Source organism: Tigriopus californicus, chromosome 6 (assembly GCF_007210705.1).
Source record: "Tigriopus californicus strain San Diego chromosome 6, Tcal_SD_v2.1, whole genome shotgun sequence".
NCBI lineage: Eukaryota > Metazoa > Arthropoda > Copepoda > Harpacticoida > Harpacticidae > Tigriopus > Tigriopus californicus.
The window spans coordinates 8,444,128-8,459,536 of NC_081445.1; the positions used below are offsets into that span (position 1 = coordinate 8,444,128).

Genomic DNA, 15,409 nt, shown 5'->3' on the forward strand with positions numbered 1-15,409 from the left:
AAGATTTTCCCCAAATTGGATGGTATCGAACGTTTAGTTCAGAAGGAGTGTATAAATGACTTTGCGAACCTTCGAAGAAAGATCTCGTAAATGTTTTTTCCTGTTCAATCGCTCGTCGGTTTCAAACCAAAAAAAATACATCTGTTTCCACGCACGTGGAGCCAGCTCGAGCTATTGGGCAGTCATTCAATTTAGTGGTAACATTTCCGCTTACTCTCTGTGGGCTAGCTAAAATCAAACGGGTTTTGCTTATGTTCAATGCCAGCTTATTCAATTCAATATATTCTTCTAGTTTGGTCATTGCCTGTCTATGTAGATTCATGTGCTAATTAATGTCTGCAACTCATTCCCAAAGTTTTGTAGGGTGCTGTCATCTGCAAACATGGTTACACGCAGACTTGTCGCATGGGGAAGATCGTTAATGTACATGAGAAACAATAGGGGCCCCAAGATGCTTCCTTGGGGAACGCCACAGGTAATGCATTCGAAATCTGACATCAAATTGTTTACTTCAACCCTCTGGCTATGATCAACTAAATAGTTCTTGATACATCTTTGAATGTTATCCTTAAACCCATACCTAATTAATTTCACTCTTAGAACTTTGTGATTTACTCTATCAAATGCGTTTTTTTGGTCTACAAAAATGCCTCCCGAAAATTTTTGTTCACTGAGCTTCAATATATTTTGTAAGAAATAGCGGACCTCGTGGATATTTGCGTGCTGTGGTCTGAAACCAAATTGTTCCCGGGTCAAATGGTTAGAGCAAAAGGGAGAAAATATCTGACCATAAACAACTTTCCCCAGAACTTTAAATAAGGAGGGAAGAATACTAATTTGTCGGTTATTAGACATATCCTCCATGTTTCCCCCCTCGAGCAAGGGTATGACTTTGGGTGATTTCCAAATCTGAGGCATGAATCCAGTTATCAGAGAGATATTTGCTATTTGGGATGGCAGTCCAGCATTTTTTATTTTATTGATTTTAAGACTAGATTAGAAATACCATCCAGGCCACTAGCCAGCCGACTTGCTAGGCATATTCCTAATGATTTAAAAAAAATATAATTGACAAACTGCTCTAAATTAATACTTTAGAGAGTCAGGAGCAACAGGAATATGATCAAAGAAATGCTTGTACTGATGGGATCAAATAGATAATCACGGGAGGCTGCGGCTAGGGCCACCAATTTACATTATCAGCGGCATGTGGTATGACTAGCGGAATATTGGAAACCCGTTAGTTAGTCACAAAAAATAACCCTGATTTTTCTTCAAATTTTCGATCAAACCAAGGTTGCTTTTGGGATCTAACCTAATCTTTTAGTTTACGTTGGAAACGGCTGGTGCTTTGACTTTCCTAGCTTTCTAGCAATCCTGATTTTGATAATTTATTTGATTCCATCACTAGTTGCATAGTGTACTGAAATGTCCCAATGAACGTGTCTCCGCCGATCTCGCAGCTTTTCAAGACTTTTTGAACCAGTATTATTGCCCAAGATTTTTTGATTTTGAGATTTAGCCGCAGGGATTGTACCCAACGATACAAAGGCCCGTAAAATGTTCACTAATATACCACACTTCATAATGCTCTTTCGGATGGTGAATATGTCATCAATTTGAGTACTGCTTCTGGGTGTGACGCGGACAGGTTGGTTGATTGAGAGGAACTAATTAGTACGAGATGTTGGTTTCCAACGTAATAAATTCAATGCACTGTTCGGTGTACTAAGAGCCATGCAGATGTTTACGAGGTAAATAAATAAAAAGTACAAAATATTGCTAATTTCTATGGCTTCATGATGGCAAGACATGTCGCAGAAGTGAGTGCTTTTGGTGTATGGCATGGACACATGGATTAAAAATCCAACCCCACCTCCTTTTTTCCCAATTCGGGTTACATATTCCAAATTACAGTCTTGAAATGCTAGATTATATTTTCAATTTGCCAAACTTCTTGAAGTGCTATTATTTTAGGAGCTTGCCTGTATAGCATTTCTTCAATTTTGTACCTATTTGCAATAATTGACTTAACATTAACCGACACAAGTCAACTCTCATCCTTCGTCACATCCTCAACACAATCCATGTTTTCCAAAAGTGATTGATTGTGTTCCCAAGTTACCAATCCGGCCATCGGTCTTAAGGATCCCAAGTTGTTCCGGTCATACCAGGCCCCTGTCCCAAAACCAACCACAATACATGACTGCAAAAACAAATTTCATTGACTGTAGTAGCAAATCAATAATTCCCGCAAGTATGAATGTGCCCATCGAAAAATTTGAACGATCTGAAGATCTGACATAGGTACAGGGGATATGATATGTATGTACATAGTAAGAGATGACAACTACCAAAAGCGTAAAAAATTGGCATTGGGTCAAGTTGTTCGTCTGTGAAAGTTTAGTGCCCTCTGAAATATGGGGACTCTCGATTGAATCGCTTTCCTCATCAACCTTCATACCCGTGAGGGGGGTCATTACGAAGTGAGGGAGAACGATCCCTTGTTGACATCTTGTGGTTGGGCTTCTCGAGGACAGATTTCTTCTTTTTCGTTGGCAAATGCATCTTCTCCTGCATAGTTGATTTCCATTGAAGAAAAACAGCTTTACATCACAGCGCGCAAATTTTGTTCCCCTTTTCACCTTTTTACGCGCCAAGAGAGGTAGTGATTGCAAGAAAATACACTCTTGACTCAAAGGCAAGCCTTAAGGCCACAGCATTTGGAGCATTAAAACTTTGTAAGATGACGATGAAAAAAACAAATTGCCAAAATTTTGGTACTCACAGCATTTTGAAAAAAGGCTTTGTATACTAGACCAGTTATTTCAGAGTTACTTGTTTGGAGAATCTTACGAAAAAAGGGTTCTACCCTATGTCGGGTCACCCTGACTTTACGGTCGGACACGTTGAGGACTTGTTGCATAAAGTAATTTCCCCAAATTGTTGTAATTCCTCTGATCTTGCCCAATGAAAAATGGAAGCCTGAAATCAATACAAAAGTTGCAATTAGCTGGATTAGCTTCAGCGCCATGTCACTTCCTAGGGTTCGAGCTGGAATCGAACCAAGGAGGCATTTCTAATGTCAAGAATCTGGGCTAAACACCATGCTTGATGCCTCCTTCATGTTAAAAGCTTTACTTCCAAAAAATGTACCCACTGAAGTCTTGCGTTGTTCTTAGACATAGGGCCCTGGTTAGACTGATCGGCAATTCAACCTCTACGATTTGTATTCCCGATGTTTCTGTCATGTTAGTGTGAAAATGACAAATCAGTTCCAGCAATACAATTTCCCTAATGCTATGCTATATGTCATCAAGGTTTTTTCATTCTTGGTTCAATCTTAAAATTTCAGTCACTCTTGAGGCAACGGATGAACAGTTAACGGCGTCAACTTTCTCGCTAATGCTGCCCACCTCTGACGACAACCATTGAGTAGCAAATCACGACGCTTCAAAAATCTGCCGGAACATCGGAGTCCGTGTTAATCTTCTTTTGGGAAACGGGGCAGAGCAATGCTTCAACTCTAACAACAACTCATGGATGGCTGTCCCAGATCCGCAGGGTGACTAGAAAAATAGTATGTGGTGTGTCTTTAAGTGCATTTTGAAAGGCATTTAATATGTAATCGTGCGTTAAGCTCGACTTGGAAGAAGAGGGAAAGTTTTTGTTATGGATTCGTGACAAGAAGAAAAAAGACGTGATCAAAGCGACTTTGCGATTTCGAAGTGAAACCAAAGGTGGAAAAGGAATTTCAAGAACAGTTTGAAAATAAAAAAGTAAGTGTCTTTGATACTGCCTCTTGGAATTTCAAACAAGTCTTGCTTGTTAAAATACTCTATTTTTTTGAAATCTTCGAAATGCTCTCTCCCTATGGTATGATGGCAACTGTTACGTTGGTCTGAGAAAGTGAATTGTCATTACATGATTCACAATGAAAACGAAAATCATGCTTCTCCAAAGTCGGAACTCCTCTACACTAAGATGTTGAGCTCAATGTGCATGCAGGAAGCTTGAATGTAGGGTATATGCATTCCACATGTCTCCTCTTTTACCCAATCAAATAACACCTAATCCCGAGCAATGGTTTGGACTGTCAGTTATTTTTTGTGCAGAATACTCTTGTTTTCAACAAAAGTCAGCCCTTGTGACAGTAATTACAAGAAGAGTGCAATGAAATAAAAAAAATGCTGCCCGCATAGAAAGGTTAGGTTAGGTTTGGTTAGGTTATTTTAGGTAGAAATACCCTTGCTACGTTGTAAAGATCATAAAAAAGAAGGGCTTGTCGGCTTATCAATTGCAATTCAAACCTTTGTTATCATTCTTATTTGGTGAATCTAGTCTCATTGTGTAAATGCACTTGTTACTTGGAAAAAAACCCTCAGAAAATCTACCTTGAACAAATCCAAAAGACGGACTCAGAATATAACAACAATCTATGACTTACTCCCAACAACGACAGTCTTACTATTGTTTAGTTATCTTTCAGTTTCATTAAGTCTCGCTTCTTGTTCTCGTTGAACTGAATTCGAGCAATACGTGGTAACCGTGATCTAGGGTGACCAATACATATTATCCTCACACATCATTAACTCGGTAATATGGGCTTTCCTTCTTCTTTTTTAACATATTTCTGACCATGCCTCTTATCTACGTACATATTCCCTATAGTGAAACATTGAATAATGCATCATCAATCATCAGTGACCACAATGATTTGAAGTATACAAAAGTTCAAAAGTGTTCTGAGTGATAAATAAGAGCTGAGAGTGATCTTTCGAGTCATACAAAATTTATATCCTTCGTATTATTAACTACTCAGATGCATTTGGGTGACTTTACATTGAGTAAAGAATTCGAAATAAAAATCCGGTATCTAGCACTCAGTTGGTAACTCCATTCAGACTTTTGTTGCCGAAGAACATTACCGGAGGACTCTAAAATTGGGTCTAACTCACTTTCCCCTCCAAACTTTAGAATGTCGACCAACTCTGTTTGGCTGACTAAACAACGCAACTCAACACTCTCCTCCTTTCATTCCTTTGTTCAAATTGATACGCAATTTATCTCTCTCTTTAGAAACGCTTTTGGATTTCAATGGAGTCTGCAAAGTTTCACCCTTCGCGGATGAGTTTCTTAAAGGTACTCCTTGGAACTGCCATTGGTCTTTTTGCACTCTCCACCATGTTCTTTGCGGCTTCAAATCGTAACGAGCGGATTCTGATATTAACCGAGCAAGAATGGTCGAACTCAGTCTCAAACCATTTTGGCGACTTGAATATGTCTGCTCTGTGCCAAGAGGACCAAAGACGCTATCACCGAATGAACTTTGATGACTTGGAAAGTTTATCCCCAGCCAGAGTGCGCTCGTATTTTGCTCAAATCATCCAATTTCCCGTCCAAACTGCTTGCGTTACCATGAAACGAATAGGTAATTAGAGAAAATAGTGTTAAGGGCTATTGTAATTGAAAGAGCCATCGCATTTTTGACAACGTTTTTAATTATGAGTAACTCTGCTTTGTCACGTGGCTGAATTGTTAATCGTCAGTCAATTCTAATCTTCATTTGACAATCATCCAACTAGCACGTTGTATGTACAGATTAACTAACTGGACTTCTTGGTGTGCAGTGACAATGGAATGAAAAGTTTCGTTTGAAGACAAATCGAAATTCTGCGAATCTTTTGTTGCCAATTTGAGCCGGTGTTGCAAGAAGCCAAAGAATTCACACTGACTGAAGATGGCATTGAAATCTTATGTTTGAATAAAAGAAGTGAGAAACGAGGGTTGTGCAACATTCTCCATGTTTACTATCGTCAAGGAAGAAACTTGATACACCTTTTATCGTTGGGTGATGTGCTTCATCAAAGATAAACAATGAGGTGGACAATCCTCATAGACTTGCCACACCGTGACTAAATTCCAAAAAGCTTTCGGAACTCAAGCTGTAATTTTCGTGACTTTTCTGTTTTACTGTTTGTCTCCCTGATTGAACCAAATTCATCCTCTGAGTCAATGGCAATACCTAACCACGATTGGCCAAGCACTGATGGAAAATTATAATGTAATCAAGCTGTGGATATCACGAAAATAGCTGCTAAAAGTTGTCACTTTGAAATTGTTGTTGGTTGTACCCATCATTGGTTTTGTTTGTATAGGAGAGCCCTCCGTTTAGATTATCTATGAAATTATCCATCTTGCTCCATCACCAAATTCAAGAATTAACCCCGAGCAACTCTTCCATCCACAACGTTATTTTAATTCCAAATATGTCTGCAAAATTATTGATATGTTCAAATTTTATCTGAAAACCTGTCGAGCCTGATCCAACGCTTAAGATAAATTAGATTTGTGCATTAGGTCTTGTACATTTGTTGATCGTTATTCTCCAATCCAAAGAGTAATTCGACCACGAGTCAACGGTTAAAGTTTGGTGAGGCCCTTGAAGTAGCCCATCATGGCCTTTTCCTGAGCAGGCTTCACGAGGATGGGATGGTTAAGTTTCGTTCAGGATTGAAAGCTCCTCTTTGAAAGTTGAGCTTGAGGGGTCTTGAAGTGACATGCTTGATGTCAAGTGGTTTTCCAACAGGTCCCCTTACCAAAGTCAAATGTACATGTAGCAACCGACATTACAACCTGTGCGGATTTAAATCATGACTTCCCCTCAATCCTCACTAAGTGGAAGTCCCTTCTCCCAGTCAATTGACCCATAGACATACTCGAGACATCGAAAACCCAATAAACCATGCTAACTTTGATTCAAGAATTGTTAGAATTAGCAAGATAAAATAACCTCTTCACAAGGTACGTATTTGTCCTAGACTACAGTGGGAAACAAAGCATGCCCTGGCATTGCAACTTTCTATCATTTTCAACCTATCACCCAAGCAAGGTGCGTTTCAACTAGATTTAAAGACGCCAAGGTTTGTCCAATTCCCAAGGGTGGTTCAAAGGCCAATCCTGGCTACTACGTACCAATACCAAAAATCATGTGTTGCTGGAAGGTTTCAGCAAGGATGAGTTGATGCGGTAGCTAAAGACTCAAAGCATACTCTCCTTCTGGCAACATGGTTTTCGAGTAAGGAGATCCTATACCATAAATCGGATCTAATATTGGGACGTACAGTAGTAGCGAACATTCTCGGCAAGGGCCTACCCGTGGATGCAATGCTAATCAACTTTAAGAGAGCCTTTGACCTCGTTCCACATTAGAGTGATATTGTGATACATGATATAATCAAATACAGTCAGAGATGGGGTGCTATTGCCCCATTGTTAATGGATCTCTGTCTAACTGAGCGGATGTTCATAGTAGAGTCCCAGAGGGGTCAATGTTCCCAATTAACATCAACGATAATGTAGTGGTACGGTTCATCGCTGACCAATACCAGTGATGATATCAAGTAGTTGATATTAGAAGGGATTCGACTCGGCCTCGAACTAAGGCGAATTACTCGACTTCTACAATCCACTCCTAAGTCCCGGGAAGAAATGGAACTAGTACAAGTGTGGATGCTTGGTACTTTATTTCTTGATGAGTATGTACAAGGAGACACAAACATACAGTCCTCTCAGGTTGGGAGTCCAGTAGCTACTTACTTCATGCTCATGGCAGAGTTTACCAAGAAACCTCTTGGTGCCTTTTTATGCATTGGGGTGATAACAGATATATGGGTTACACAGAACTAAATCTTCGCATTGCTGTTATTGTTACATGACAGGTTGACAGGTCTTCATATCGGCTTCCAGCCTACTTGGCTTGACATCTTTGCACACTTGGCTCATTAATCTTCGTTGGTGTGATTCGCATGCTTGGCTTTGACATCTTGGCAACGTTTTTGCTTCCAACATTAGTCCACGCTCCATAGTTATTGCTCGGATGAATATTGGCTCTCGTTCTCCAACGGTCTATCACAACTCAGCACTATAAGGCTGAACGCTGTTTCGCTATAATATCGCCACTGATTTAGTAAACCCCATCTCTTTATTCGTTGTGTAAAAGGAAACGAAGAAGCTCCTTCATTACAAAAGGATATCAACAAATTAATACGCTGGTTCATCAAGTGAGTCTATGGATCAAAGAGGCACGTTGCGGAACGGATTTGGCCACCTCGTCACTGTATGCTTTGGAGTGAGCTTATGATCAAATTCAACTCCAAGGAGCCCTATTTGTTGAGACGGACACGTCAATAGCCCTGAAATTACCATTAAGCACGAGCTAAGTTTTGGTGGCATTTATCACCAGACTGTTCTTTGGCAAAGCGAAAGACTTCTGAGGCAAGTCTTGCATCGAGGAGAGTCTTAAGAGATTTGAGGTCATCTGCGACCGCCCAGATTGCAGTATCGTCCCCATATCCGAAGTGTTCGTCAAAGGCAATCTGGCATATCGGCCATTAATATGAGGTACAGGATTGGACCGAGAATGGACCCCTGTCTCACTCCGAATTGCACGCTGTTAAATGTAGACATGGTGCCATTCCAGTCGACACATTGTGCTCCGCCGGAAAGGTAAGAGCAAAACCATGCGAGCTGTGCCTTGTCCACAGTTTCAAACGCACAGGATTGATCGAAGGTCATAATTCCCAAGACCTTTCCCTCCTGGGTTCTTTGTATCCATTTGGCATAGGCTGTGGCAAGTGCAGTGGTGGTAGATCGACCAGGTGGAAAGCCAAACTACGGGTCTGGGAGCGCTTTCAGCCGAACAAGATGGACTTCAAGGTCAGCCTTGACCACCTGCTCAAGAATTTTTGGAAAGGGATTGGAGAATGGAAACTGGGCAATAGGAAGCAGGATCACATATCCTCTTGCCCTTACCCTTGTGAATGGGAATATCTTGTGAATGACAATCAATTGAAAAGTCGTGATCAAGTTGAAGACATTGCCATTCAGCCTTGAGGCAAAGTGGAGGCTCAGTTCCGGAAAAGTACTTCTACTTGCAATTCAATGATTGGGCAGATTAGAAGATCATTCATGACCAGATATGCAACCGTCATGTTGGGCATTTTCAACGGGTATATCCAAGCACATCTGGCATATGTTATGCCAGTGTGAAACCCATATCATGAAAAGGCTGTCTTGTCAACGGAGGCGGTCCAAAAACGCTTCACCCGCCGCATGACCCATGGTATGAAATGAAAATCGTATGAGGAACAACGTGCATCCTTTGGAATTATGTCGCCCGAAGAAGGAGGATAAACTTTGAATTTGTGCCACCCTCTTCTAGTTTACACGGTTTGCAATTACTGTTATGTTGTAGGATTCATTACTCTCAGTTTTGGTCACTAAACGTTATGTTACAGCTGGTCACGTAAGAATACAACAATTACCATTCAAGAAGCACAGGATGTTGCTTAAAAAGGAATTTGGTACAACCCAGAGCCAAAATGGGCCTAAGGACAAACTTCTAGATAAACTTTGTGGTTAAATCTTGAAATAAACTGCCCCGTGACGTACGATATAAGTCAAGCTTGTTATCATTTAAGAAATGCCTGAAATATATCTGACCAAGATTTGTCACCACATATTTGACTCTTCCCAGTTTCTGTTCTTGTTTTATTCTAATGATTCTTTGTTAGTATACCCTGAATAATCCCCACCCGAAAAGCTTCGATTTTTTTCATAATCATATTCTTCATACCTAATGGAAAAGGTTGATATCAATTTGAATGAAAACTGACCAAACGGCAAGATGGAGGTATTTGAGTCCGTTGTATCTTCAAGCAGATATATCAATAAACATTTATCTAGTATCAGTACCTATAATTGGTACATAATCTCTTTTTAGGTGGTGGAAGATGGCGTGGGCATTGCTACGATGGGCACAAGTACGTTTGTCTCGATGACTTTATATCCAAGAGAAGTCATCCCATCAGTCTCGATATTCGTCCAGACGATGATGAATGCATTGTGTATTCTTTTGGAGTGTCCAATGATCTGAGCTTTGAAACTGGGATGACAGTCTTTGGTAATATTAAAAAAATCTCGAAATTCTGACCAAGTTAATACTTGATATAACAGATAAGATACTTTTCCCCTTAGGTTGTCATGTCTTTGCTTATGACAAGGATTGGACCCAAATCATGAAAGAAAACAAGAACCCCAGAATAACTGTTGATAAAGCTAGCATCAATGGTAACTCTGAAGATTCCGTGACGTTTAGTCAGCTTCTAGCCAAGAATAATCATACCTCAAAGACGATCAAGTACCTGAAGGTAGACATTGCATTACATCATTTACATATACAAGGATTTTGAGCCACCAGTTACCTTTCACAATACAGGTTGATATCGAAGGAGCCGAGCGGAAAGGGTTCAAGGAATGGATTAATAGGTACGCTTTTCACTTTACCGTTGATTTTTTTTAGCACACATTGATTTTGATATTAACACATTAGGTTTCTTTTTTGATTATTTCAATATTCCAAGCCAATAACTTTTCGAAAAAGTTGCACCCTTATTTCGAGATGAAAAATTCAGTGTTGTACTCTTAATAGGCCATCTTACATTGGGCGACAGTTGCGCCTACTGATATGAACAAACAAGGAAAACCAAATTTCAAAGGGATTAAATAAAACAAAAAACAAGCAAATAATTTGAAAGAAGCAAATAAAAAAACCGTTAATGGGAACTAAAGAAAGAGTAGAAAATCTAGTGTTTATTTGACTAACGCCCGGAGCAACCTTTTTCTTTTTAACCTAAAATACACTTTGATACATTACGTGCTGGCTTAGAAAGCGATTGAGATTGATTTGGATTCTAATTTCTCTTCTCATATACTCCAAAAGCATTGAGTTACTTGAAGTGATGTGTTCTCTGTATAGAGACGTGTAAAGTACCGGATCGGATTTCATATGTGTGAGCTAGTCAGGCTGCGCCACAATCGCAGCAAGAACTACCATGATTTTAGCACATCCAGTGCTTCCAAATTTTCATTGATAAAATTGTTCATCATTGTAGCAAATTGTTCGACAATTCAATGAAATATTAGTCCAGCATTCATTTGCTAAAGATGGCAATACATGGTAATTGACAAAAATAGCCAAAAGAACGGAAAAAATATTTGCTGCCAACTTTTTTCATCAGTAAGAAGTGTGGTGACACTTCCTTCATGGTAGAACCAGATGGCGCACTAGTATGAAATCCCAAATCTTTACACGTCTCTATTGGCAATAAATAACTTTATGAACAACGTAAAGAAATTTAAGGGTGTCAAAAATCATTGAACATGGTAGAAAAAAACGGCCTCAAAAAACTAGTTACAAGACCGACAATCACAGGGTAAAGCAAAAACCACATGCTAAAACATCACAAACACTCTTAATTTCGCTCACTTCTTTGGCATTGAATCGGTCTTGATTTCATGCCCAACAATATGGCCTCGAGTTCTCTATACTTAGTGTTGTCAGTCACCTTTTCCAACCATCACAACAAACGGAGGAGAGCAAACATGAGCGCCAAATAAAGAAATAAGAGGTTGCGTGAAAATTAATTATTGTTTTTCTCCACAAGCTGGTGATCCAATCGACCCCTTTCCTCTTTTAAGTGCAGGGTCAAACTTGCACCAAAGTTGCTACAATATACTCTATCAAATCACATCATTAAGATATTAACTTCATATTGATATTCAATTCCTGACACAATCAATTTGCTCCTTGAAGCACGTGTGCAAAATTTCCTGAGTAATTTCAGTAAACTGAACGATCCAATGGAGCAAAACATAAGCCATCTGATGAACTAAAAAGTTTCCAAAAAGATTTTGAATTGATGCGCTGTGTAAGAAAGAGTACTGTCATGTCAAGCACCATTAAATATTTTCTTCAAGGATACTGTGAAATTTTACTCAATGACATACTGTATGGTATTTTAGATTGTTACGAATAGTTTTGTTACTTTCTAAATTCTTTCCGAACCTATTTTTTTATAAAATTAGACTGGTAACATACTTCATTGTATTATTCAAATTAACATTATGGCATGTGAACTACTCTCAAGAAACAAGTCCCTTTTAGACTGAAAAATGTACTTTGTTAAAATGATTGTGTTCTGTCCTTTGAAGCACATTACTCCAAATCGCCAAATCGACATGAGCAGCATGCGAGAAATCAGCGTGACAACTATATTTTATTGAGAAATACCATACTGATGCAATTCTAAAGGCAAAAGACACTTAAATGCTGTAGAATAAGTTGGTTGAACCCAAGGGGCATCAAATTTCTCATAAACCATGCAAAGCTTTACCTTCTTATGCAATACAAACATAGTAGGTCTTTTTGGAAGTGACTGACTCCCTGTTGATAAAGTTTCCAAACAAAGCTTGTCAATATGTTTGTTGACAATAGGCAGCCAATCATATCGCTCGAATTGATGACGTATACTCAACCTCGCGGGTCTCTGCATCCAGGGTCCCTAGTTGTCCCGTTATGAAGTTCTTGGTCACTTTGACAATAGGGCTTGCCGGGAGAAAATGTCTAATGCTCTTTGAAATGAGTCAAAGATTGAAATCCGCTCGTTTTTGAATGTTTACCTTTTCAACATTTTATAGAGACTCAAAACTCAACTTTTAAATACCAGTAATTACTTCCATATGACCTAGTACTTACAAAATAATAAATCATTTGCAATAAAAGTTCACTCTTGAAGTTCTGACGCTGTTGCACCGCTGAACTTGTTTGAATATGAATCAAATATTTACAAACAAGCAAAGATCCTGAAATTTCAATCAAATAAGCAAAAAAAAGTCAATTTGAGCATTTAAGCAGTTGCACCCTCTAAATAGTAAAAGAAGGAACAAAAACATAGAAGCAAGAGAATGTAATTTCAGATGCAAGGCTTGGTACTATCCTATAACAAATTGCTTTTTCCAAATTACACAAAAATTACACTTCACATTTTAAACAAATATAAAATTCGTCATTCAACGTCAAGGAGAAGACAAGCCATAATTTTTTAACTCAAATTTTATAATTTTACATCCACATTCATTAATGGCTATCAAGCACGATTTTAGAAATCCTTATCCACATTGCAAGTCTGGTTCAAGATGCAATGCAAGCTCACAAAAAAAATGAATTATTGATTCATTTTTTTGTAAATGTTGCTGGTTCACCCCAACCTTGGAGATATTTAAAGCAATGTACCACATTTCAAAAGCATGATGGTTGGTACTTTCCCAACAAAGTAGAGGATAAAAAACGCAATCCTTCACTCTCCTGAGAGCTGTAGACAATTGTTTGTCTGCACCTATTATATGAAGCAGAGAGCGGGGTTCAACTCGTCGCAAATCTTAATGTAATTTGGCTCTCTATGGATATCAATCATTTTTAAGGGAAAGCAATAATTCCAATTCCCTGTGGCAGTCATGGGTTCGATATGTTTTTAGTTGTAGACCCCTTCATGAAAGCAAACCATTCGGTTAATGGGGAAACCTAAGGATCTCGAATCCATGTTCAGCCATTTTTTCTTCGCAACTTATACCACCAACGAGACCCTGGTAAATCATAATAATCATCATCATTTGCTGTTTCAGTGGAGCCATGGACAATGTGTTGCAAGTGGGTGTGGAGTTTCACAACACGGAGAGTTTCGCGAGAGAATATTGGCGAATAACAAAAGGTCTTCATCAGCTTGGATTCATTCACATCTCATATGACCCCAATCTCTGCGTTGGAAGGGGTCCCACTTACTTCGAGTGTGTTGAATTGGTATTCAGAAAAACAACCTTGGACTGCCCATCACTTGTTATTGATTGAAAATGTCATTCCAAGCTATTAAATATCACTTATTTATATCTAAAACGAGTAGCACTCAAATTTGTTGCAGTCCACTTATATCAAGATGTAACAGCCTCCACGTATAAGTAGGTCAGGATTTTATTAACATTAATGGTAAGGATGTTGCACAAAGTTCAGTTTTCTCTTAACGTCTACGTAAACCCCCAAGTAAGTTTCGAGTTCACTGTAGTTGATGAGTATGTAAACCACGAAATATCTTAAGTTATCAGAAGTAGACGTGTTCTTGTTTTGCTTCCAACTCTTCCTTTTTAACTTTTAATCCAAGCATTATCCGGTACATCCTCGATGTTCCTCTTTTGAAAGAAGTTAACTACAGATCCAAGGCAAGGTGTCTTACTCGTTGAATATATCCGAAAATACGTTAAAACAGTCAAATTGAATCTGTAATGTTTTAAAACCAGATTTCTCCCGAAGTTTTGAGGACGAAAACATATCTTATTCCGTACTGATGACTTTTTATCGAGTTTAGATTATACATATTTTTCAATACCGGTCGAAGTTCAAAAACCAAACAAGTTAGCTGGATATATCTATTGATATTAATTTTTTTAAATTCCTGATTTTCAATTTCGTGCTTTGTCGGAAAAGAATTTGCAACAATGAAACAGGTAAACGTTTCCAATATACAATTAACCCCCGTCATAGTGAAATGTTTGGGAAGCAACAACATTTTCACTTTAACGGTGTTCCATATTTTGAGGTCGAAAAAGATGCAAAGCTATTGAAATGACTCATCGATGTCTCAAAGCAGGGAGGCCTTTAACTACAGGAGTGGACATCGGCGGAGCAAGGCCGATTTTTCTTGTTGTCATTGCTCTTTGACTGAGCCATAAATAGAAACAAGCAGTAAGTTACTGGCATTTGAGACCAAACCGCACATCTGCTATTGTATTCATAATTACCTATTCTTAAAACTTTACACTTTTTATTGCATAAACCAGAAACATTCGATATTTTCATTTAAAGTACGATAACACAACATTTTGTCATAAAAACACGATTTTTTTTCTTTTCAATCGTTTTTTCATAATGTATGGCAGTATCCCTTGTGACTTTTGGGGAGCTGAAATATTGTTATCACAAAGTGGCCTAGCTTCAACAATTGCTATGTCCAACCCTCCTGTCAAAGGTATCCTTGCTCAAAGGGATGTGAAGGAAGAGTTGATCGTCTAGCATCTTTCAAGTCAGTCTGGTGGAAATCAGCTTATAGAGGGGAGGCATTTTTTTACTCCCAATATTGGCTTTACATATTTAGTTTAATTACTGGGCTTCATGTGATAGTATATTGGTGTTGAAGTGCTGTCATCTCTATGTTAAGGTGGAGGTCTGATCAAAGAACCGCCTCCGATTGGAGGTAGCCTGTCAAGGATGACACTCCGTTCTCCAGTTGCGTCTTCCATGTCAACCTCACCACCGGTTGAGAGTGCTGCCAACTTGGAGGTACATATGGAACCTGAACATTCATACTCCCGGGCGGCTAAAAAGATTGGCAAAGATAATGCTTTTGGGGCAGTTTGTTACTCTGGCTATCGACTTCTCATGTGACCAAGACGGAGCATTCTTATCATGGTCTGTGACTGCAATCGTCCATTTCTATTATTATTATTTGTTTATTGCGAC

General features: G+C 38.9%; 1 protein-coding gene across 2 annotated transcripts; it reads left to right on the forward strand.

Annotated features, from left to right (window-relative positions):
- The first annotated feature begins 369 nt into the window (after positions 1–369).
- LOC131881796 (uncharacterized) lies at positions 370–13,792 on the forward strand. 2 transcript variants are annotated; one of them, XM_059228752.1, is made up of 8 exons: positions 370–475; positions 3,356–3,779; positions 4,490–4,596; positions 5,080–5,431; positions 9,785–9,964; positions 10,039–10,211; positions 10,280–10,329; positions 13,525–13,792. In XM_059228752.1, the coding sequence occupies exons 4-8, from the start codon at positions 5,098–5,100 to the stop codon at positions 13,745–13,747; spliced, it is 960 nt and encodes a 319-aa protein (XP_059084735.1). In that variant the 5' UTR covers positions 370–475; positions 3,356–3,779; positions 4,490–4,596; positions 5,080–5,097; the 3' UTR covers positions 13,748–13,792. The 2 variants fall into 2 exon arrangements, with proteins under 2 accessions (XP_059084735.1, XP_059084736.1); XM_059228753.1 differs by lacking the exon at positions 4,490–4,596.
- The last annotated feature ends 1,617 nt before the right edge of the window (positions 13,793–15,409 follow it).